Source organism: Myotis lucifugus, unplaced genomic scaffold (assembly GCF_000147115.1).
Source record: "Myotis lucifugus unplaced genomic scaffold, Myoluc2.0 scaffold_1, whole genome shotgun sequence".
Taxonomy (NCBI): Eukaryota; Metazoa; Chordata; class Mammalia; order Chiroptera; family Vespertilionidae; genus Myotis; species Myotis lucifugus.
The window spans coordinates 19,895,188-19,919,941 of record NW_005871049.1 but is presented as its reverse complement, the minus strand read 5'-3'; the positions used below and the strand labels follow the sequence as shown (position 1 = coordinate 19,919,941).

The following is a 24,754-nucleotide window of genomic DNA, read 5'->3' as shown; positions in this document are numbered from 1 at the left end:
GCCTTTCAAGTGTGTCATTTGTGGAGCTGGTTAGGTGGTGCTCTCATGTGGTCTGAAGTCAACCACTGGGTGTGTTGGTTCTGGAGCCTCTTGGGAGGGGCCCTGGTGCAGGCCAAGGTCAGCCAATGCTTCTGCCAGGCTTGGGGCTACAAAGTGATCTGTGGTTGGCCGCTTGCGCTGGGCTTGGACGCTTTGCTGCAACCCAGCCTGGCTGCCACTGTGCTGGGCTTGAGCCCTTTGATGGGCACCACCGTGAGAGCTGAGGCCACCACTACTTGTGTTGGGCATGTGGCTGCTTAGTTGAGACTATGTTCCAAGCCAAACTGGCCACGGCCTATACCAGGCTTGGGGCCACCTGACAGGAGTTACAATGCAAGTTGAGACTGGTCATCACTTGTGTCAGGCTTGGAGCCACTTATCAAGAGGTACAGAGTATGCCAGGTTGGCTTCTGCTTGTTTGGGGTTTGTGGACCTTTGAGATATTTTAGGAAAGTTCATAGCATGAGCCAAGGCAGGCCACTTGTGTGGAGGAACCACTAGAAGTGGCTCAAGTCGGACAAGCAAGTTGGGTGGGAGGACATAACACCAGGGCAGGGTGAAATGGTGGTAGCCAGTTTGATGGAGAGCTCAGATTTGGCACCCACCTGTACCAGGCTGGCAGGATGGGAGAAGAGCTCAACAAAGGAGCAGTGGCTTTTGCCAGCACTTCTGTCTCCAGAGAGAGCTGCCGTCAGCCCTGAAGCCAATCAGTTTAACCCCTCACCCTATGTCCCTGGTGCTTTTCTAGCTGCTGCCACTGTGCTGGGAGCCCAGAGCAAGTGAGTTTGGAAGCAAGCAAGTCTGTGCATGGACCCTCAAAAGAGGAATGCTGGGTCTCCAGCAGCCTTCCGTCTCACTCCCATGCAATCCCTGCTGGTTTTTCACAGCCAGATGTTGTGGGGACTTCTCTTCCCAGCACTGGTGCCCTGGGCTGAGACCCCGTTGCTCTTCAGGGGGGCCTCTGTAGCGGAGATAATCTTCCTGATTCTTAATCTCCACACCATGGATATCGGGACCTGCCCATTCCACCTCTCCACCCCTCCTGCCATTCTCAATGCAGCCTCTTCTTTACAGGACTTCTGTTTAGCTTGTCCTCAGGTGGTTTTCAGTGATAATTGTTCTAGAATTTAGTTGTAATTTTTTTGTGGGCGTGGGAGAAGGCAAGCACAGCTGTTACCTACTCTGCCTCTTGACCAAAGTCCTATGGGCTAATTACTGACCAGCTATTTTTCTGGGAGGGATGGTTCATCCTTGGCCCAAGTTCGTCCTTGGTCTTAGGAGTGCTCAATGCTAACTGTAGGCCAAGATTAAGGAGGTGCTGCATGAGACACACGGGACACCACCCCTTCCAGCTCACACTAGAAAAATGAGAGGAATGAGGAAAACTAACCCCAGAAATGCCTTTTAAAAAAATATTTTCCTTTTTTCAACTTTGATAAGTAGAAAAATACAAACATTAACTATTGATCATCCTAGTCAGATTTGGGGCCAGGTCCCTATGGATTATTATTTCTGTTTTTAGTTATTTTTCATTTTGTATCTTCATTATGGGGCCACTTTCTTGCTCCCCTAAAATTATGTTTCTGAGCAAGCTGGGTTTTCTGAACCTCATCTAAGAGCAGTGGCTAACTCCTGCCGCCTGTGAGGCGCCATCCATCACCACACTGATTTCAATTAATTCATTGGACAGGAGACAGCTGGGCCTGGCCCTCCTGCTCCTGTCAGCAGGAGCCTGTGAGTAACCATCTCACACCTCATCTAACCCCTCCCTGCTGGTGGCTGAGTCAGCTGTTGGGGAGTACCTCTCTCTGCAGTGTGGCCTCCTGCTCTGCTTCCAGGGAGCAGCTCAGCATGGGGAGACCCCAGGTGTGTCTGCATTCACCGTAGAGCAGCTTCCTCCCAGATGCGTCAGGAGAGGCAGGTCACCGTGTGGGCCACACCCGCAGCTGGGAATTCATTTCATCTGCTTGCTGACTTCTCTTCCCTCTCTCCCTGCTTCTGGACTGCAGGTGTTTGAGGAGCTATGGAGGAGCGGAGGGAAGACTCCAGCACAGATAGTTTCAGAAAAGAGGCTTGAACTGATGCAGGATCAAGAGGCCCTGGAACAGCTCTGCCAAGCCACAATGGAGGAACATCCTCAAGTGGTAATTACCACCCACAGGGTGAGGAGGATCTTAGGTGCAGCTGGAGGAGAGGCCAAGAGCCTGTCCACAGCTCCCTGTAACAGCAATCCAGAGGCGCTTCCTAGTAATGGCTGATCCAGTTTCATCAGTAATTCCCTAAGTATTTATGTCAGTTTTTAGCTCAAGGGATGAGCTAAAGGTCAAGGGATGAAAGTAGGTGAATATTAGAAAAATACAGCTTTTCCCATGGAAAAGGAAGATCCACCCTGCAGTTTAATTTCATGGCCTTTCAGTTGAAAGGGTAGTTTTCAGACTCACTACCCAAGTTTTGACCTCCTGTCCTGGGCACACGGTCCTCCCAGACATGTGGCTTCTGAACATGCTGTGCCCACCCTGCTTCGTGGAAAACACGTTAGCTTCATGCCATCAACAGGTGGAAAGAAAAGCAGAAAAAATTATTTGTAAATTATGGAGCAAATCCTTAACAGGAGCATAGCTGAAAACCAAGTCATTTTGTGTTCTGAGCATGGAACAAAATAGAAAAGCTACAATGAGTAGCATCCCTCCCTCCCCAAGTCTAATTAAATTGTCTAGAGATTTTTCACTGGGGGAAAAAGTGACTAGTACCTCTTTCAGAATAATAGCCACCTACCCATCAGCTTGCCAGGGACACTCAGCTCTGGAAAGTGCTCTTGACAAGGAAAATGAGCCTGCACTGGGACTTGGGAACCTCTGTCCTCCTGCCTTAGCCACAGTGACCTATAAAGTTACACTTTTAGTTTCAGACTCATTCCACAGCACTGAGTGCACATACTCACAGGCTTTATTGCCCATCCAGGCGCTGCAGAGCAGGAGGGCGGAGCCAGTGGCCCTGGCACCACAGTGCAGTGCCCCTTCCCCACCATCCTCAGGGAGAGTCGCCATTCCATGGTTTTATTTTCTAGTAAACAGGAGTTGAAGCCTTCTGGGGAGAAGGAGACCTGCATGTCACTGCCTGCTGACCTCCATGGAGGCCCTGAGAGGCGCCTCACCCTGGTCAGTATGACGCAGCACAGTCCTCTGTCCCTACCAGTTGGGAGACAGAGTGGCAGGATCTCCGACAGGAGCCTAGAAAATGCCTCAGATCTTCACACCCCCCTTTCCTTCTCTCATACTAAAAGAAACAATTTAAATTTCAGTAAATATAAACCTTAATTTAGGATTTTTAGGTGTGGGTCTATATTTTCTCCTCTAAAACAATTTCTCTCTTGAAAGGTAATGGATCTGAAGAAGGGAAACCCCAGAGCTATAAATAAACTGATCGGCTTGGTCCGAAAAGCGACTCTCAACCGAGCAGACCCGACTGTGATAAAGGAGATGCTGGAGAAGCAGCTGTCATCATGAGATATTTCGGTCTCTCTGCCTGAGGGAGATAGTGGAGCCATACACAGAACCGGAGCCTCGAAACCCAACGTCCGTGAGTGAGCTCGACGTGCTGGCATCCCCCAATCCCTGGGCCTCGGGTGCCACCCCCACAGGCCAGCAGCCTCACCTGTTTGCATCATTGACATCAAAACGACTCCATCATAGCTGCAAAGGTGGTTAAGAACTAGCACATTCTAGTGCTTAATAATTCTGAACTAAATGAGACATGCTGTTTCCGATACTGTTACCTTTCTAAGAAAAAGTTCATTACACAGTTCTTTCAACAAATATTTCTGAGCACATCCTAAGGGCCAGCAGTGATCGAAAGAGACCAGAATCTGGGTGCAGTATTTTAGACCTAAAACAAGGGTGATGAAGAGGAAAGAGAAAGACAGCAAGATAAATCCATTGACAGTGTAGACAGTGTGTTTAGATTGGTCTTTGTGAGGGCAGGGAAGGAGAATGTTAGTCACCCATCCACTGAGTAGAAGTGGTGCCCGTTCAACGCCCTAGGAAGCCATGCTCTGAGAATAAATGGATTTTTTTCTTTTTGGTAAAATAGACAACAGAAGTTTTCAAATAAATTTAATGAATAAAATATGTACTGAAATATCACATTAAAAATTAACATACACTTTAAAGATTGCGCAGTTGACAATTCCCCTGCCCCCTCAGGCCAAAAGAGATAAAAAGAGAAATAAGTTGTAACATTAAATTGATCTGTTTTGCCTGGAAAGAATAAGATTATAAACTGACAAATCAAAATTTTGACCTTTAATGGTAATTGTGGTGCCGCTAACAGCATCTCCGTGAAGTCGGGTGCCTTTGCCACTGTTCTCATGACAGTAATACTATTTCTGTCCATCGCACTGGGACGCCCCTTTATCCAGTTTATTGCCTTTTTACCTCTGACTCACAATGCTTAAAGACCAGTTTTGTAAGTGGTGGTTTTTAAAAGCACATGTCAAATTGTGACATAAATGAGAGAGGGAACATTTTGGAAGCCCTACTTTTACACTGAATTCTTTAGCCTACGAAGAAAAGTATAAACATTTCCAGCATAAATGGTGCTCCAGTGGCGACTGGAGAAAAGTGGACCTTCCCCCATCACCAGTTTAGCAGTGAATGTCACAGACGCAGGAATTCCTAACTAGGTAATGAGAGAAGCGTCCCTCTGGCTGATTTAGAATTAGAATATGTTACACCACCCAGGAAGCCATGTGCCCCACATTCTGTCCCAATACTGACAACCACTGGGCCTAAAAGTAAAGTATTACCACTGAGCCTCTTTTCTTTTCAAGAGAGAAACGCAAGTCCATTCTCTCTCACCACACAAGTCTCGGAATTAATTACAAACAGGCAAGGGCAGTGTGATGTTGGAATCTGGCAGGATCATTATTTTGCAAAGGTCTGGCTTCTTAGTCATCAAACTTTACAGAATGCACTGGAGGAGCTTTTCAAACCATTGGAAATCAAGGGCTGGCTTAAACTGTTATGTCAAGTGTACGCTGTATTATGGACTGGCCATTCCCAGAGAAACATGCCCGTCGTCAACTCACTCGAGCTTCACCAAGCTGACTGTGGTCCAACTCTGATGGTTGCTGCGGTTCTGAAATCCTAAAAATCAGACTGTTATGTGGTTATAACTGCTTATGAGAAAAAGAAAAATCCAACCACAGCTCAGATATCTTACTTGGAACCTGACTAGATATTTGGAAGATATGTTCACGTACCCTAAGAAATCCACGAGATCTGGCTCTGCGTTACCACGTTACCAATCACGTTACTGATGCCTCAGTAAATCCTCTCCACGTCCCAGCATTTATTGGGCCATTACTTGTTCTGAGGACTGATTACCCAGGCAGCTCATAATAGGCATCAGAGAAATGCAATGTTAAATACTTCTTTGCAAGAGTATGATTTAGTCTGTTTGTTTGCTATTTAGGGGCAAATCTCATTAAAATGTATGAGTTGGCTGATTCCAATGACAGATGGCAATGGCTTCACCTGTGGCACCATAGGTGAAGCCATTGCCATCTGTCACTGGAATCCGCACACCTGTAAGCTGGGAGGGGAATGTGCTAGAAACAGGCTGTCCCCCAGGTCAGCCTGGCCAGGTGCAGGCTATGTGTTGTGCTGCTTGGGAAGGTTGCTTGGTTGGTTATGGTGGGAGGGGAGGAATGTCAGCCTCAGGACTCACCGTGCTTCCTGGCACAGAATAAGTACTTAGTAAAAGTTCATGAATTTATAAAATGAAATGAATTTGTTGGGGGGCCCCTTTGTATGAGAAGTTGGTGCCCACTTTGTTGGATCTCTTCGTCTAGGAAGGAGCTTCCTGTCTGCAGGCCTGTGCATCACGGTGAACTGTTCCTACCTGTCAAGGTGCAGGTAGCCCAGGAAAAAGCATGTTGATCATGATTTATGCCAAGTTAAGGATGTGTTACCTGAGCTTCACACACTGCCCATCTGTTTTGTAATTATTGCTAACCTTTACAATAAGAAGGTTGTAAGAAGGCCATGAAATTTTTGAAAGTAACACATCCTCCTGGGGCTTTGAGTTAGCTGGTTAATTCAATGTACAGCTTATGGCCACCACCCACAATTTGTTGTGTTTTTCATTTCTGTTGCATTTAGCTGCATCATTCAAGGATTCCGCATGGTGACTATTTTGGAAAAGAACACTAAATCTCTCTGAAAGGCCATGTTACTTATTACAGAAGCCGCGTGGAAACGGCCGCCATGCTTCTTCAGCAGATTGGAGACAAATGCACCCGGGGATTGTTTAAGAAGAGAGCTGACTCCCGATTGTGAAGTGCAACGCATCTGACTAAAATCCAATCTCACTGCCTGCCTTCGTCAAACAACTTAGCAGAAATCAATTAAGTAACATTGTCAGTACCAAATTCGCTCTTTTAAAATGTCTCCAGGGCAAAAAGGGGCTAGTTATAGGTGGGCCTTGTGTAGACTTGTGCCAGTGAAAAGTCAGCTGATGCGCTAAACAGCACAGACTTCTGCAGTCTCAGCTCCACGAAATTTATAATCTGGCCTAAGAGCTTCCATCACTCTTGTCAGCTCTGCAATGACATAGGAAACCTAAGTGCCCCCAGAGGTGCCTAAAGGACATACTGAACTCGTGCTGGCAGAACCTACGAGAAGCCTTGCTACTTGTGAGTGACAGCGAGTTAGGTCAGCTCACATGTAAAACAGGAACAAAACTCACAGTGACCCAACAGGACAGGAAGGGTCAGTCCTGCCTAAAATCATTCTTCATTTCAGATCCCAAGTGCAGAAGCTGCAGAACTGAAGGCTTCCTCCCACCGCGTGCCTGTGCTCCCTACAGGACTTCACCGAAACTCTTTCACTAAAGCCCGTTTATCCAGTTAATGAGCTGCCTGGGTAATCAGTCCTCAGAACAAGTAATGGCCCAATAAATGCTGGGACGTGGAGAGGATTTACTGAGGCAAAATTATCCTGAAAACAACACTTCGTCTTCCAGGCGCTCTTTCTTTAAAAAGCATTAGGTTTATGATGGTCATTCAAACAAAAAAACAAAAAGTCGACTCCATTCTCTCTAAATATTTCCTCAATGATGTGATTTAAGGATGGAGTGTAAACTGGCTTGACAGTGTTCTAAGCTGTTATCTGGTGGGGAATTGGTGTTGTGTGATTTATAGAATGATGGCAGCAGCAGGAAGGGGCATGAGAATATCTACTTAGCACTTAAAGCTGATGTGGCATCAGCGACCAGAGGACCGCTGTTTCCAGGAAGAGCCAGTACTGCAAAGCCACGAATTACACTGGCCTGGGCCACGGACTGGAAGTGGCACATTCAGTAGTAGCCTTCCGACAGTAAGCTGTTTCATAAGCATCGCAAGCATGCCTGCCAGTTCAGTAAACACAGGGCAGGTAGTTAGCAATTACATTGAACTGCCCTTAAATGAGAACTGCAGGGGATGCTGTGGACATTTAACATCACACCAGTGACATGCCTCACCCCTGCGGGGGCAGCCCTTTCCTCATGAAAGCAACCTAGACACACTGGTCCGGTTCAGAATGCATCGCAAACCCCACACGGGTCTGGAAACCAGCCCACACACCACTGCAACCAAGCTGATCTGATGCAGAGACCTCCAGGGGCTGCCAGATGGGACAGGCAATGGAGTACTCGCATACCCTGCTTCCAGACTGTTCCTAATGGGACGCCCTCCTGACAACCACGTTACCACAATGACAGCCACTTGCTATGGAGGAGGCATCCTGAGGGCCCCTGGACGCACTGAACACATCCTCTCTCCAGGTGACAGACACAGTGCCAGCCCCAAAACAGCAAAGCATTTTCCAGAGTAAAGGGTGGGCAAAAGTGGGTTTACAGTTGTGAGTACATGAAACAGTTTATTCTTCAGTTATTAATTATTGTTATTTGTATAATAATATAAAACTACTTTTGCCCACCTCTGTAATACTAAGAGAAATAGGGACAATTTTATAATTCCTCTAAATACCAGGAGAAGAAAGAATCCATTGATAAAGAAAATCCCACCACTAATTGATTACTCTGACATCATGGCTGACAACGTCTTGGCTAAGAAATTATCATTTTCCCCCTCCCCCCAAATTGTATTTGAGCTAAACTCAACTTGAAATTTCTTTGTTTAAAAATTTAAGAACATTTCCTTGGCCGTTTTGAAAAATCAATTTTAAATATCTCCTTGCTCTCATATACTTTATACCACAAAACTCACTTCATCTGAACTGAACCCCAGACCCTAAATATGAGTGGAGGTTAATGTTCTGATGTTCCAGGAACCCCTGACTGGCCTTCGCCGGCCTGGGCCATCAGGCCAGACACTGTGACGCCAGCCTCAGGGCTCCCCCCAAGGCTCTGCCCACGTCTTCCGCAAGTAGCGCAGCATTGGACGTGCCAGCCTGTCTACATGGAAAAGTATCTCTACTCTTGGGCCACATTTTAGAGCATGCCAGATATCTTTAATTTTTCCCCAAAACTTATTACAGAAATATTTCTATGTGACTAGAATATTTTACTTCATTATCAGGACTTGTTCCCACCCAGAGTTTCCAGCCTCCCCCACCTCCTGCACAGTATCTTCATATTTAGGGCAATGTTCATTCCTCTAACCCCCTAGGGCAGGGGTGGGCAAACTTTTTGACTCGAGGGCCACAATGGGTTCTTAAACTGGACCGGAGGGCCGGAACAAAAGCATGGATGGAGTGTTTGTGTGAACGAATATAAATTCAAAGTAAACATCATTACATAAAAGGGTACGGTCTTTTTTTTTTTTTAGTTTTATTCATTTCAAACGGGCCGGATCCGGCCCGCGGGCCGTAGTTTTCCCACGGCTGCCCTAGGGTATGCTCTTCTACTTACAGCCTCAGTTCTTCAGTTTTCCCCTGGCACATCCACACCTTCTGTAAATCATCCTTACTAACCCACCTGGCTGTTCCACTCAACCAAATGGGTTTTCTGGTTTTCCAGAATGTATTTCCAGGTCAGTTTTCTGAATTAATGGTGTAAAACCCTGGACACAATACTCTGCAGTGGATTCAGATACACGAACCAGTTTCCAATGTCAAACAGAGAGGTTAATGTGAATTTGCTACCAGCACCCAACCACTGGAGTTTCTTTTCCTGCCTCTCACTCCGGACACTGGTCATCTCTCTCTCCTGTAAAGTAAGTCTACTTCAGTACTTATTTAATAAATATTAAGAGCCCACACCACCACCAGGTAATGGAGAGAAACGTAAACCAAGCCTGAAAGCTTAAAGAATAGTTTCCAGATGTGACTTCAGCATCTTATGTACCTAGGAAGTCCAAACTGGAAGACAAATACTTGTGCAAAACAAAGGGAGAGGATAATAACTTACATCTTTCTGCTCTCTTTCTCTTTCCCTTTTCCAGTGGAGACTTGGTTGTGCAAATGCAAGCAGGCGCTGGAAGCCCACTACAGGCCAGTTTGCTGGGCCTCGTGGGTTCTGACTGCTGTACCACAGCTGGGCAAACCATTTTTCAAGCCAGACAAATTTCAAGTTGGAAATGCTCAATGAATCGGTGTCTTTGGTTTCTTGCTTAGACTTGGAAACACTGCAAGGTTGGCCCCTAAAAGCCGCTCTCAGTTCACCACTGCATCAAGGTCCCTAGACCACAACGGGTGGCCTCTGCTCTGCAGGGCCTCAGGTGCAGTTGCTTCTTCCACTCCCCTCCTGACCGAGAGGCTGATTAAAACCAAACCAGTGCTCCTGAGGCACAGCCACCAGACCTGTGGCTGCCCAATACCCTGTCGCCTCCCCCCTCCCCTGTCATCTCCCCACCCCACCCCCACCCTGGGGCTCAGCAGTCACACCACAGACACAGAGAGACCTGGGGCTTCGGACGTCCCTCCACACAGGAGGCTCATCCTTGTAGGTGCTTCTCACCTGCCCCTAATCGAGAGGAGCAGAATTGAATATCCATCAACACCAGTTGTTTAGGGTCTCATTTTTAGCCCACAATTATCTTGTGTGTTTCCCACTCTTGGTGATGGTTGAAGGAGACTGTGGCTCTACTTAGAATTACTCCTCTCGGAGCAAGCTGAAAAGCAGCAGAGAGGCACTAACACATCACACTGGGGTCTTCCAATGAACCCCATTGTTCAGGAGGCAGTGATTCCGTGTGGAGTGAGTCACTGGCAGGCACTTGGCTTTGCAGGGCTCCCTGCGACCTGTTTGCATTTGCATCCCAATTCCCAAAGCAGGTGTACAGTTCCTGGTTCTCTACGAAGTGCAACACATTAGGAAAAGCAAGCAAAATTTAAATAATTAGCAGTGATTCTACAGGCTGCATTTAGTTTATCTTTTTCCCTCCATATTCCCCCCCACACACACACATCAAAAAACCACAAAAAACCCTGCTATGAAATAGCTTCACAAATTAATCTGGTTTTCATAAAACACTTCAAAAAATAATGATGGCTGTCTTATGTAAGTACATGATAGCATGCTTTCTTCTGAGCAAAATCCTAAAAACCAAAGAAACAGTTTGCATAGGTGTATTTCATTTTGTGCAAATCTGACTAAGATAAGGCTAGTGTTTAGGTGGCACGCCAAATAATCTCTCCAGCAACAAGAACATTTCCCTGCATCCCAAATTCTCTCCAACCGCATCAGCCTCCCAGCAGACAGCTGAGACCAATGGATTTGCCTGCACCATAAGCAATCTATGTTGGGCAGGAAGTGAGTCTTGGACATAAAATGCAAAGGGACAGATGATACGTGCTTACGTGATGGAGGCTCCATTTTTATTCTTCCCTTTGATGAAACGGAAGCCAAAATGCAGAAGGCAACAGGAACAGGTGTGCTTTCTTCACGTGCCACTGAAGAGCCGACCTGATAAGGGGTACTTCCAGAAGTCACTGAACCCCCATATTCGCTTGGTGTGCTCTACGCTGCAAGATGAGTCGACTCAAAGGGATGAGAGAATAACAACCAAAATATTTGAGGAGGAAAACTGAGCAAAGAAAACCCGCCCAAGGAGCAGCCAGCTTATGAGACTTACATTCTGTATGACGCAGGGTGGGAAGGCCCAGCAAGAGAGAGAGGAGGGGCCCAGAAGGTCCCCTCCCCACAAATCAAGTATTGTCAGGAAACATCAAAGTAGAAATCTTTGTAAGCAGCTTTGCATTTAACATTCAGTCAAGACACTAAAACCTTAAAAAACAAGAACCTCTATTTAAAAAAAAAAAAAGCTAACAATAGGAGTCCTCAAAGTCCCCCAGGATCTTGTAGCAGAGAACGGAGTGTTCCTGGGCCAAGGCAGCCAGTTCCTTCAGGAACTCGGGGAAGAGGGCCGCGGCCAGCATGGTGTTCCTCACCGGCAGGGGCAGGCTTGGCGGCACCCCCGCCACCGCGGCTCTGCTTGTCAGGAAGGGCTGGAGCACTCTTGGGGGACCATCCAGAAGGCTCCTGCCAGCTCCCGTCCTGGAAGCATCCTGAGTGGGATCTGAAACCAGAAAGCAGATGGTCATGGGGACCCTCCAGAGCCTTTTACCTCCACCCTCGCAAGTGTGTGTTTGAGGGGAAGGAGGCAGGTGGGGAGTGTTGGGTCCAGTTCCTGTGACTGACTGAAGCCTGAAGACAGCCCTGAGCACACACTAGTCCACTGGGTGGCTCACACACGTGCCCAGCAGATGACCTCCAGCACAGGGCATGAGATACTAGGTTTTAATCTCAAAGCCTGTATAAGAGAGAGTGACAAGAATGTAGGTTTATCAGGAACCCCCATGCCAAGGACTTGGCAAAGGGAAAGGTTGAAAAAGGCATCTCCTGCCGACCAGTGATTCTCTCTCATCATTGATGTTTCTCTCTCTCTCTCTCTCCCTCTTCCTTCCTCTCTGAAATCAATAAAAATATATTTTTTAAAAAAAAAGACAGAAAAAGGCATCTCCTGCCATTGCACCAACCAAGTGACTACTTAGCTCACCATGATGGTAATAGGACATCCAGGGGCTCCACCTGCTCTCCCAACCTCCCATGTTGGGAGACTGCCCTACCTGTGCTGGCAAAGCCCCAGCACACAGCACTGCTGCAGGGGGAGGCGGGGCCACACAGCACTGCTGTAGGGGGAGGTGGGGCCTCACAGCACTGCTGCAGGGGGAGGTGGGGCCTCACAGCACTGCTGCAGGGGGAGGCGGGGCCACACAGCACTGCTGTAGGGGGAGGTGGGGCCTCACAGCACTGCTGCAGGGGGAGGCGGGGCCACACAGCACTGCTGCAGGGGGAGGTGGGGCCTCACAGCACTGCTGCAGGGGGAGGTGGGGCCACAACCACTGCAAGCTCTGCAGCTCGTGCTCCCACCTCTGGGGCTCCATGGTGACACTCCCTCCCCACCCCCCCCGCAAGCCCCTTCTGTCTGGGACCTCCAGCCTTCAGTGGAGGATAGGTTGAAGGAAGCCACTGAAATGTTGGAAATGATGGAGAGGAAGTTGGGTGCTGGGAAGACCAGACTGGGCACTTCCCATAACTGTGGGCATCTGGTGACAAGTGGCTTGGGAGCCTCCCTTAAAGGAAGGTTTCCAGGGGTTTCTATCTCAGTTTCAGTAACATAGGTCTCAGATGATAATGAGCCCAACCTTGAACATATTCAAGTGATTTGAATTTTCATATCAAAGCAGTTTCACTAATTAAAATGGTTCAACTTTCGGGACTATTTAATTCCTGAACATCTCCAGCCTTCATATAGTTATTGGAGTTATTTATGCCTTCTTCTGCCCCCTACTCAAACAGTCTCATTACTCCTCATAAATCATTATATTCAAGCTCTTCATTATTTTGGCTGCTTTTCAGAATTCCAGTCCCATTTTTAACACTCCGAGAAGAGTGTCGCTTAACTACAGTACTAAAAATTCTTGACATTTATAGTACTTTCCATATCTCACTACTATCATCTTTAGTGTTAAAAAAAATATCCTTCGCTTTACTGCTTTAAATATCCTTTTTGATTAAAGCTTATCACAGTTCGTGCCGTAAAGAACTGGAAGAGAATCCGCTGGTACCCTTCAGCAGAAGCCCACAGCGTGTCCTGACATCAGAGTGATGACCAAAGAGTTGATGTCACTGAGGTCCTCTCACCAACCATGGAGACACCCACTCAGCAGCCCCACCCCAACTCCCAGCACTGCATCTCTCCAAGGGTTCCATGAGGCTCACGAAGGATGCTGTGGGGAATGGGACACTTGGGCACTAATCCCAGACCAAGACCTGTTCCCACACTGGCTCCCCACCTGGAATTCCCGCCCCCACACTTCTCTCACTAGCCTTAAGAGACTCCAGTACTGCGGTGGAGAGCAGACTGTGCCACCTGCTGGCTGAGTAACATCAGGGAACTTTCTTTACCTCTCTGCACTGTAATGTCCTCATCTGTGTAAAGCTCACAGAGTTTAAGGATGAAATGAGTCAATAGGTATAATGTACACAGGGGCCTCTTGATAGGTGTCAGCCATGTGTCGTCATTAATTCAGCTGCCACTGACTTTACAAAGCACTTCCTGTTTCCTGCCCCTGGGAGGAATTCTCTGATTAGCCTCCCACCCCATCTTATTTACCAAATAGCACCTGCCAGAGGTGTGGTCCCTCCCTGGCAAGTAGCTTATATAATGTCTCGGTTTCCTCTTCTGTGAAATGGGACCAATACCTACCTCACCTCCCTCCCAGAACTAGAGACCAGGGAGAGGACTCCGAATATAAGTAGACACGGCTCCTGTGCTTTAGAAAGTATTCGAGGGGGAAATAAAAAGCCTGGGAAATGGCTGAGCCTCAGAGACAAGGCGACAATGGGATGGCTACACGGGAAGTCCATGGGCTCTGCAGCGGTGGTCACACAACCTATTTAAAGGGTAGTGAGGAGGCTCTTTTTCTCTCGGGGCCGCCAAGAGGCTGAGGGAACATGGCCTGCCTGACGGAGCAGCTCTGGCTGCCGGCGCCTGACCACACCCTCATAAAGCACGTGCACAGAGGCCGGAGGAAGGGAAGCACAGATCAATGTCGGGGTCAGGAGTGGTTTTCAGAAACGTTGACTTGGGTCTGAAAAGCTGCAACCCAGCATTTTCAAGACTAATCCTGGAAAGATTTCAGAAGTTAGGAGAGCAATCGTTACCGCTCTACTGGTCAGCAGTGTCAGATGGAGCACAGACACGGACATGGGACGCCCAGTGTTTGACCTCTTCCCGAGATTCCTCATTACACGTTGTTGTGTGCCCAGGGAGAGCGCTCCTGGACTCGGCTCCTAGGCAGCACCTGCTTCAGAAGTCTGCTCTGCATGGGGCCAGGGCCTTCCTCCTTCTGGGAGTCTGAGTTTTTTCAAGTGGAGCGGAGGCTGCCACTTGGCTAACCTGAGAGACGTTAATGTGGAGAAACTCCACAAAAGGAAAGTCTTAGATCCCAAGAGAAGCCCCACTAAGCAAAGTCCCAAGTGTCACAGACTTGGAAAAGCATCAGCCACAGCTGATTCATTTGACAGCATCATGTGGGAACAAGCTCCCCTGGACACATATCTGGTGGCCACAGCCATTGGTCTGAAGCCAGGACAAAGCACCAGGTGTGAGTGACCCCATCCTTCACCAGAACACGCACCTCTGACGTCAGTCAGCGTGTGTGCACTCAGCCCGTGAACGAGGCAGACAGTCTCAGGCACCTGGGCCTCATGATCCCGCCTGACTACCCTGGGCCCCCACTTTCTGCTTCCTTATATGAAAATGAACCTCGCAGTACCTTTCTTGCCCATTTCGCAGTGCTGTTGGAAAATAAAAATTGACCGTCTGGGAAAGCACTTTACAAACTATGAAATACAAAGGAAGACCAAGTCTGGAGTGTAATGTAAGGAACTGAAGTCACCTCCTGCCTGGTAGACTGAAAGACTGGCCAACCTTTTTGCAGCTCTTCCCATCAAGAGGTGGGGGTTTGCTGCTCTTGGACCGGGGCTGCCCGGGGACTTTGGCCAACAGCATGCAGGATTCCAGAGCCTCAAAAGATTTTCTGTGTTCCTGCTCTCACTGCAGCCCCGTGGCTGTGACATTTGACCAGCAGGGCTAACCCGCTGGATGAGGAGAAACACACACCCCTGCCATCCCCATCGCCCAGCCAGCAGCCACCCATGTGACTGAGGCCATCCCAGACACCAGCCACCTGCAGACAGCAGCCCACGAGCCAAACTCAGCCAAGCCCGGCCCAGGCGACCATGCAGACTCTGAGTCCTCATGAATGGCTTTCTATTAACCCACTGTTGGTGCAATGGCTTGGTATGCACAGGAGCTAACTGACGCACCCTCTCTCACAGGGTGAGATGTGGTAACACCTCCCCATTCAGGGGGAACACAGCCATCAGACCGGCTGTGCAGGTGGCTAGCAGAGGCCGCATGGGCCTGCAGTCCTCCTTCCCACAGGCTCCTTTCCCTCCACAAATGGCCTGCCTGCTGTCCTCTAGGCCAAAGCCTGAAGCGCCCCGCCCAGTGGCACAAGGCCCACCTTTCTTGCAAAATCTGCCTTGCGATGCCCTAAGGGCTCTTCACACCCAGAGTTCTACAGCCACAGAGGAAGTCGAGAGGGAAATCAAATTCTTCACTTAAGAGTCAAGGAACCTGAGGCCTTGGTGAGGCGCAGTGACTAAGATCAAAGAGCTGCACAGAGGCGGGGTCAGCCTTCGGAGTTCCCCTTAAAGGGTTAAAATTGCCCTGAGGTAGATTTTTGCCTGTGGGAGCCAGTATCTGATCCCAAGCCTTTAGCCCAAGACTGAGAACCCCACTCTCACCACTAGTCTTAGTCTTTAAAATGCTGGGTTGCAGCTTTTCAGACCCAAGGAAAACACGGGGCATTTCCTGGTCTGCACACCCCCAGGCCACAGTGATAGCTTGGAGGACAACCGACCATTCAATCTGTCCAAGCTGAGCTTAAGCCAAGCAAAGCGCGGTGCTCCCCAGGCTGGCCGGCCAGCAGGACGACCTCAGTTCTCCTGCGGGGCACCCACCCACCACCCTCCCTGCCCACCTTGCCAGGCAGGCCCCGTGAGCTGATGAAAAGTCACCTTCGGGAACTTTAAGCGGAGCATAAACTTTCCTTCTCCCAGTCCAAATGAATCGTTTTTACCTTCTAGAGCCCTGAAGCACATTTATTTGGGGCCCAAGAGTCTCTGAAAACATAATGAAGAGAACAATGCCCTCCTCAGGGTAGGGCTGGCCATGATATGGTTCAGGGTGTGCAAGGAATGCCTCCCGCCCGGAGGCACTGAGTTATGTATTCCAGGCCTACAACAACCTACATATCACTTCTTCCCTACGGAAGCAAATGCCTGCTAGACCCTCCAAATGGCGAATGGGCCGGGTGTGGGCTGGCAGACCTTTCTTTAGGCTTAAGAACACTAACAGGAAACTCCTCGCAGTTGCATAAAAAAGAAAATACAATTTAGATGCTTTAGAGCCCAGGAGCCTATGCAGCATCTTTGAACCCAGATGGGGAGGCGGGGAAATGGAGGAGCAGGAGAAGGAGAGACGCAGGGGAGAAGCCGGCTCACCTTTGGTTAGCGACTCAGCTGTCACGTCGGACATGTCCACTCGGAAGAGCAGGTATTGCTGGGCTTGTATGAGGAGCCCTGGGAAGTCTCTCTCCATAGAAGCAAACTGTTCAATCTTGTTTTTCACAGATGCTAGGACCTGTCAAAAGGTCATTAATGATGTTAATGCTTCAAATGGAATTCCAGCCCCAGTTGTCAATCTCTCTCTCAGGGGCGGCCCTCCGTGCAGGAACTGTTCCGTTCGGCATTTGCTCACTCTGAACTGACCCGCCAGGGTGTTTTGGTAGGACGCCCTCTAAACATCAAACTAAATGAAGTTTTGCTATTTGCTAGAATAATCTACACACAACTAGCAAAACTGGATGAGGAAGAAGAGCAAATGAATGAGAACAGAGGAATTGTTTAAAAAAACACACAAAATAACAGGGGAAGGAGGGGAGGAGCCCTGCTCATCAGCACCCGTAAAATCAACAGGGGTGGATGTGGGCTCAGCTAGCGCACCTGGTAGAGAGAGCGGACGCTTGGCTGGAAGACCATGTTGGTGTTGAGCAGAAAGGAGCGCAGGAGTGGCTGCGGGTAGCTGGCCAGCTGCGTAATGATCCCGATGAGCAGCAAATTAACGTGCAAAGAGTTCTCCAGCATGTTCTCCAGCTTCGACAGGACCACGCTGATGAACGGACCTGAGGGAGGGACACAGGCTTCAGGGCTGGTGGGCACAGGGCAGCCACGGGGGCCACAGCTCCCAAACCACAGCCCCGCCAGGTGCAAGTCCAATGCAGACACGGGAAAGGCAGCCGGGTCTTCCCCTGCCTCGAACCCAAGCACACAACAAACCACCGCCAAAAGGGAGAGCAGGCAAATGGGCATGGGAGCTACTATCTTGACTCCATGAGCCCTTTTAACACTTGGGAAACTATCATAGACCTTGACAGATAATTTAATTTTTAAACTTAAGGTATACTTTTCCACACTGTTTCTGTACTCAGTGCTGCCTATGCTCAAAGCCATGACGTTTTTCAGCTCATGACCCAGCATGTTGTAGGGCAGTGATGGCGAACCTGTGACACGCGTGTCAGAGGTGACACGCGAACTCATTTTTTTTTGGTTGATTTTTCTTTATTAAATGGCATTTAAATATATAAAATAAATATCAAAAATATAAATCTTTGTTTTACTATGGTTGCAAATATCAAAAAATTTCTATATGTGACACGGCACTGGAGTTAAGTTAGGGTTTTTCAAAATGCTGACACGCCGAGCTCAAAAGGTTCGCCATCACTGTTGTAGGGTTTCATGCAAACATGAGAGGCCACAAGTTTGGGTAACAAAAAAATCTTTGTGCTATTAAAGAATAGCACACACATATGAACTGTGTTTATCAGACAGTTACACTGTGAACGGGGCCAGTCTGTCCCCAACAAGCACTGTGAGAAAGATTGTCTTGTCAAATGTCACAGTTCGGAAGGACAAGGAGAGAAAGACAAGGTAAACGAGGCAGGTAGCCCTGAGCAACTTGGTAACCACCCTTCAATTTTCAGATGGGAGGAAGGGAGAGAAAGGACTTCATCTGGAGAGATACAGTTTGGTATGTCATAGCTTCCTTAAAAAAAGGAAATCCATATTTCATTAAAAAGCAGTTCCTAAGAAAATTAAGAAAAAAAGAAGCTTCGACTAATTTGGGTCACCAGAAAATTAATATGCTTTGAGTTCATTGAAGACAGGGGAAAAATCCAGAAAATTAATCTGGCAGTAATAAAATTACCGGAAGATATTTCCTAGTTTTACCATAAAAATGGTCCATTAAGCAAAATCAATGAGAATTTTGTATTTCCCCCAGTGGAGCTATTGATGATGCCATGAAACCATAGCATATTTATAACAAAGCACATATCCTTTGATGGATAAACGTGCCTTATGAAGACGTCACCAACATTAATATGAGTTTAACTTCACCACAAGCAGCTTCGTTCAGAAGCCGTGGTGGTGAGAAATGAGCGCACCAAACACAAACCTCTTTCCTACGCGGGCGGGCGAGTAGCAGGGCAATAGTTCCGCTGCCAGGAACACAAAGCATGTCTCGAAGGGGCCTCAAAACACAGAGAAGGCACCATCCCCTCGTGAACCGAACTTAGCCCCGGCGTCCCAGCCTTGGGATGGGGGTTGAGCTCCTCAGCCACAGTCGATGGCCCAGAAGGTCAATGGACTCTTCACACAGAAAGCCTTTGGAGAGCCCTTGCTTGCAAAACAACCCTGGCAGTGTTTGCCAAACATATTCAGGAAAATTAATATGCTTGGGCTGAAACCCCAATTTGAAGCATCTTGATGGACTTCCATCAAGAACCCCAGAAGTGTCCTCAGGCATCACAATGCAGTTCTAGCTTTCCAGGTGGATCCACAGGAGGCTGCTGTCCTCACCCTCCTCAACCCGGACCCAGTCTTTCACATCCCCTCTTGCCCACCCCTGTACAGTGCCAGGCTCCGCACCTGCTTCCTTCCGGAGGGAGCAGACAGGTGAATTAAACCGTGTGTAGCGGGGGAGAGTCTCTGGTAACACACATGGCCTTAATGTGAACCCTCCGTTTCCCTGGCACATCCCCGACTACACTTGGCCTCAGCTGACCATCCCATAAACATGAAGGTGGCTGGCCATGCAGTGACCAGGGCACACCATCTGTAGTCCAACACTACTGCCAGGGCAGAGAGAAAACCAGTGTAATCACACCCTGGGAGTGTGTCATCACTGTCTCACCTGAATGACAGGATATTAGGTCAAAGCCAGAAGATGGTCATCATGAGCCACTAATGACATTAGTTACAACTTCTTAGCTATGTGCAATAAGAAATAGACATTCAACCCTTTCAAACTCCTGTTTTATTCTTAGTTGATTTCTAGCACTTTAAAAGCAGTTCCGGGGGTGGGGGGACTGGTAAGCAGCTGAAAAGCAGAAAACAGCTACAATTCAGAAAGCCACAGGTGTGTATGGGGGTGACGCCTGAGGAAGAGTGACTGGTGGCATTTCTGAGGTTCTGGATGGAACCCCATCAAGTTGCTTTCAAATTGGGGTTGCAATCCAGAGTTCATCCCCCTCTTCTTCTAGAAGGACAGATAAACTCCGCAGCCATAAGATACGTATTTTTTCAGAACAACTACGGCAATCTCTACTGCCCTTCCCTGTCACTCACCCCCCTGTCCTCAGGTGCTCCTTCCCCTGCCTCAATATGACCTCCCCCCCCTGTATTTCCTGGCTCCAACAAACGGAGCTGCCATCAGTTCTGTACCCCCTGTGGCCCTCCTCTGAGAAGCCTCCCCCGCTCCCTGCCCTGGGCCCCCACAGGACTTGGCACACAGCGACTGACAATGCATTTCTCACTAAAAGAGTTCAGTTCTTCGTTGATGTCTCCTCTAAAGGTCCGCAGACTCCTTCATTTTTGTGTCTTTAGTACCTAGCATAGGACCTGCCACATAAAGGTCTCTAACAAGATCAATTAGATAAATGAAAGGGAAACTTCGGTTTTGCTGAGAGGCAAACTCATTTCAGCGGAAACCAGGATCCAACGCAGAGATGGACGTTCAGCCTAATGCTGCAGAACACACAAGGACGACGTTCACATACGCGGGAAGAGTAAAGATGTTTCCTGAATTGTGTATGCGTTAAGATGACCTATATATGTCAAAAAACTACGTTTTGTTGGCTCTCAGGTGTATCATAAGCAAAATATTGATGTTATTTAATACGGTATTGTATTAGCTCTTTTTTTTTTTTTTGCCCTAAGCTATATTCGGTTTCCTCAATTTACATATTTCCCAGGAATGAGGCTCCTTGATAGAAGGCTGGCATTCTGAGGAAGGCTGGTCATTCGCCCGGGCCCTGGAGTCCTGGAGAACCCTTGGGAGTTCCCGCTGGGTGAGAGTCAAGGGGACCTGCTTCAGGCAACACTGCGATCCTGCGGTCCCTCTGCCCCTTGCCTTGCACTGAGTTCTCTGCCCCTCCTCAGTTGGTCTGGGGCCTTCCCTCCCCTCCTCCTCCCTATCGACTGGGAAAATTAAGCTCATTTAATCCTTTTTATTTATGATTGACTGACTGATTGAATTTTAATTAAAACCCATTCACACTGAAATGTTATCTCAACTAGAACCTCCAGCCTTTTAATTGTGGAATTGAAAGCTTTCTCCCCATTTAGCATCAGTAAATAGAAGAATAAGTATTGGAGGCGGATCATGAACCCGCAGGAAGCCTACCTGGCTGGACCAGAAGGTGATGTGACTCCCTCTGTGTTGGTTGACTGGAGGAGGCGGGAGCAGGTCGCTCCTCCCCATGCTGCCCCTACTTGCCAGGGAAGGACCAGCCGAGGCTGCTGGGGCTGCCAGCAACCTTAATAATGACCCCCCAGTATTACATTCAGTCCTCACGGGGGAGAAGGGCGGGTCGGGGACACCAGGTCACGTGGCTGAAAGTGCCAGAGCCAGGATGCCCCGGGAGGCCCGGCTCCAAGGCCACTGTCCCGCGGTGATGCCAGCTCCTTGAGGGCCTCTCCTTGCTACCCGAACACCCTCGGGGTCCCTGAGCTTGATGAACCCTCTGTGCCTGACCCTCTGCCTCACCATGTGCAGGTTTGGATGTTACTGGCCAATATTTAATGACATTCTGCTCCATAATCCCTCACCCCACCCACTTACCTGATATCCTCCCCTATCGCTTTGCCTCTCCGGTGAGTCTACCTGTGGTGAGGGTGTATCACTGGGACACCCCCTCTGTAGCAGAGCTGAGTTTATGTGGGTCTCCTGGACCTATTTTCGGATGAAGATTTTGTGATTATCTGAAATGAGCTCCCAGGCAAAGGCCCAACTAACCAATGGCCTGATGTGTCCACAGCAAGTGTTCTGGGTGCGGACCCTTGCTTTGGTCAGTGTGCAGGTGCTGGGACAGAGCAGAGAGCAAGCTAACACCTGGGCCCTCGTGGAGCATACACTCAAATGGGGGGGAGGGGGGAATGTGCTTTTAAGAGAATTCACATGAAATAAATGCTAAGGAGGAAAATAAATTAGACTACAGGAAACGAGGCTATTCAATAACGAGACTGGATTTCTTATGTGGTTTCAGCAGTCCTATTACTATCACAGGCATGACAGTAAAACTTAACCTCTAACTTGCTGGTGGGGGAAAAAAATACAACAATCATGGCAAGACTGACAAAAAAAAAAATGAAACCACCCCTTCTCCACTCTTCATAAAAATACTTCTGCCCCTCCGTTAGGTAAATGGCTAATGCCCCTCACCCCCACCTACCTTACTCTCCTGTGTAATATGCACAAGTGCTTTCAAAAGCAGAAATCACAAAGCAAGCTAAGCCGGTCACCTGTGAACGGGGCGCTCTGAGTCCTCACGGGACGGCGACTGGCACAGTCAGCCTCCTCTCTCACCCCAAAGGGGGAGGGCACGGTCTCTTCGGCAGGAGCTTCCGCCATCAGAGAGTCAAAGTCATCCTCCTCCTCCTCCTCCAGGCCCTTCTTCCCCTCCTCCTCCTCCTGCTCTCCTTTGCTCTCTTCCTTCCCCTCTTGCTCTTCTGGGAGGAGCAAGGAATCAGGACCCTGGGAAGAGGAATTCTGCCCCATCAAGCCCTGGGTGCCAGAGTCCAGTTCTTTAATGATCTGGTCGTACTGGGCAATGAAATCTTCACCCTCCGGGTCAACCGCCGTCGGGTCCGCACCGTGCTCTGCCTCGGAGACAGGGGGTGCTGCCTCTGAGTTTGATTCCGGGGCCACCGGGGGTCCCTTCTCTGGTGGTGGCTCCGCGGACACATTGGGAACCACGTCTGAGTTGTCCCTGTGCTGCTCCTCCTCGGAGTCTGTCTCTGGCTGAGGGCTGGGCAGGGGGCCGTTGTTCGTGGGGGGACTCTGCCCCTCGGTCTGGCTCTGGGCCGGGGGCCTCACAGGCTCCTCCTGTGACTCTCTGGTGTCCTCGGCGTCCTTCTCCGCACACAACCTGTACACCATCACGTCGTCCTGAAAGTCGGACTCCTCGATGTACGACCCTTTGAAGCGCAGGATGGCGTTCTTCTTCATCTCCTGGATGTGTTTGGGGGGCTCGATGGGCGCCGGCGGCCCAGGATTCTCCAGATCGGCCCCCGAGGAGATCCCGGTGTCATAGCTGTCGTCCCACTCCAGTTCCGTGTGGCCCCTGTCCCTTCTGGGAGGCAGCTGAGGCCCCGTCTCCCTGGGGAGCTGCTGGGGAAGCCTGAGCCTGAGCGCGGGGCAGGCGGGGCTGGTGGTGCTCTCCTCCGTCAGACTCTGGAGGAAGGTGTCAGGGTCCGGGGAGTCTCCGTCGTAGAGGGCGGACCAGACCCGGCAGTCCCTCATGCAGTGGAGGATGTTGGCGTGGGCCTCCCAGAGGTACTGCAGGTAGCTGATGTCCAGGGCTTTGCCGTACTCCACGATGCAGGCCGATGGGGAGGACGCCTCGGGCAGCGGCTGCTCCAGGGGCCTGCGGGAGGCAGAGGCAAGTCAGAGTGAATGAGCCCGGACACTTCGGAGAGTTGGGGGGACAAAGGCCATGGGCGGGGATGTGGCTCATCCGGCTGCTGAGACCTTCTTTCATCTGCTACTTTGGTTCTAATAATGTCTGATTAAATTATCTCTGAATAATTTAAAATGCTTAGATTTTAAGAAGGAGAGATAAGAGCAGAAAGTCTGCCCTCAAAGGAGATGTAGAACCAATGTGGCCAGTCAGATACTGGCTGTCTCCAAAGGAAAACTTACTTGGTAGCAGTCCTCAGAGAAATAAGAGCTGATCATGGCAACCTCTCAGGTTGCTGAGAGGATTGAATTAGGTAATATATCGGATATAGTACCTGCCACAGTGTAGGTAATGATTTTAAAGATTTTTACTTTGATCCTAAAGTGGAAGGCCTGTAATCCATGAATTTGGGGAGCAGATTTTCTCTGGAAAACACTGGGTTTTTAGAAAAGCCTGTTGACTTGTGCTGCCTTCCTGGGAACTATTGGGGTTGATATGTACTCTTTATGATAAAGTCCTATTCGCTACCAAAATGGTTCTTTTTACCTAAGGATGCTTCAAGTGTTCCCATACTCTGCCTTTGATGTTCAAGTTCTTTACTGCAGAACTGAAAAATAGGGACTTCAGGGGGAAAAAGGACTCAAACAAGGAAAAATATATACTCTGCAGTTTCCTTAAATATCTCCCATGTGGCAAGTGCTTTATCGGTGCTAATTCAATCCTCACAACAACCTATGTGGTAGATAGTATTTTCTGCATTTATAGATTAAGAAATTGAAGCTGAGCCCTAGCTGGTTTGGCTCAGTGGACAGAGCATCGGCCTGCGGATTGAAGGATCCCAGGTACAATTCCAGTCAAGGGCACTTGTCTGGGTTGTGGGCTCGATCCCCAGTAGGGGGCATGTAGGAGGCAGCTGATCAATGATTCTCTCTCATCATTGATGTTTCTAACTCTCTCCCTTTCCCTTCCTCTCTGAAATAAATAAAATAAAAATATACTTTAAAAAAACGAAGAGATCTTCTAAAAAAAAAGAAAGAAAGAAATTGAGGCTGAGACATACTAGTAAGATCACCCAACTAACTGGTCAGTGGCAGAGCCACCGCTCAAACACAGGCTGTCTCCTGTCACTCCCTGCTCTTATTTCACTTGATGCCACACCTTTGAAAGCTTCTTGTCTCCTCATTATCTAAATCTCCTCCAGACGAGGCCAGAATGGGACCTTTACGAATATACATTTTCAGGCCATCAAGGTGGACATAATTCATTTTTTATGGTTCTACTGCTAAAAGGTTAGTGTTGACCTCTTATCTCCTATAAATAAAAAGACATTAAAAAACAATACTAGCAATATTTATTTAGCACTTACTACATGCCAGGTAGTCTTCGAAAGCTTTACATGTCCAAGGGCACTTATCCTTGGAACAACACTTTCAGGCAGGTACTACTTCATATATGAGGAAAACAGTTTAAAAGGTTAAGTAATTGGCCCAAGAAAGTAGCAGAGCCCAAGATTCAGAATCCTAGTTCTTAGCCACTGCACAATAATTATAGCATCTATCTCCCCACCCACCTAACTACCTTTCTTTCTATGTAACCACCCATCCGTTAGAGCATTTGTC

At 48.7% G+C, this 24,754-nt stretch overlaps 2 protein-coding genes across 13 annotated transcripts in view; one reads left to right on the top strand and one right to left on the bottom strand.

The window, feature by feature from the left end:
- GATB (glutamyl-tRNA amidotransferase subunit B) overlaps positions 1-4,331 on the top strand; it is a 74,351-nt gene extending 70,020 nt beyond the window's left edge. The window contains exons 12-13 of the mRNA XM_006081779.3: positions 2,049-2,183; positions 3,417-4,331. Coding sequence (XP_006081841.1) covers positions 2,049-2,183; positions 3,417-3,545 — 264 coding nt within the window. The 3' untranslated portion in view covers positions 3,546-4,331. The remainder of the gene's footprint in view (positions 1-2,048; positions 2,184-3,416) is intronic.
- Positions 4,332-10,845: 6,514 nt separating this feature from the next.
- The window catches only part of FAM160A1 (family with sequence similarity 160 member A1), a 195,330-nt gene continuing 181,421 nt past the window's right edge, over positions 10,846-24,754 (bottom strand). For 11 of the 12 annotated variants that reach the window (XM_014455848.2, XM_014455851.2, XM_006081777.3 and 8 more), the window contains 4 exons: positions 21,979-23,103; positions 17,122-17,300; positions 16,621-16,759; positions 10,846-11,560 (listed from right to left, as the gene is read on the bottom strand). In XM_014455848.2, the coding sequence (XP_014311334.1) occupies positions 11,307-11,560; positions 16,621-16,759; positions 17,122-17,300; positions 21,979-23,103 (1,697 nt within the window). In that variant the 3' untranslated portion in view covers positions 10,846-11,306. Of the gene's footprint in view, positions 11,561-16,620; positions 16,760-17,121; positions 17,301-21,684; positions 23,104-24,754 lie in introns of those variants that run through there. The other variant, XM_023755074.1, reaches the window with a different exon arrangement.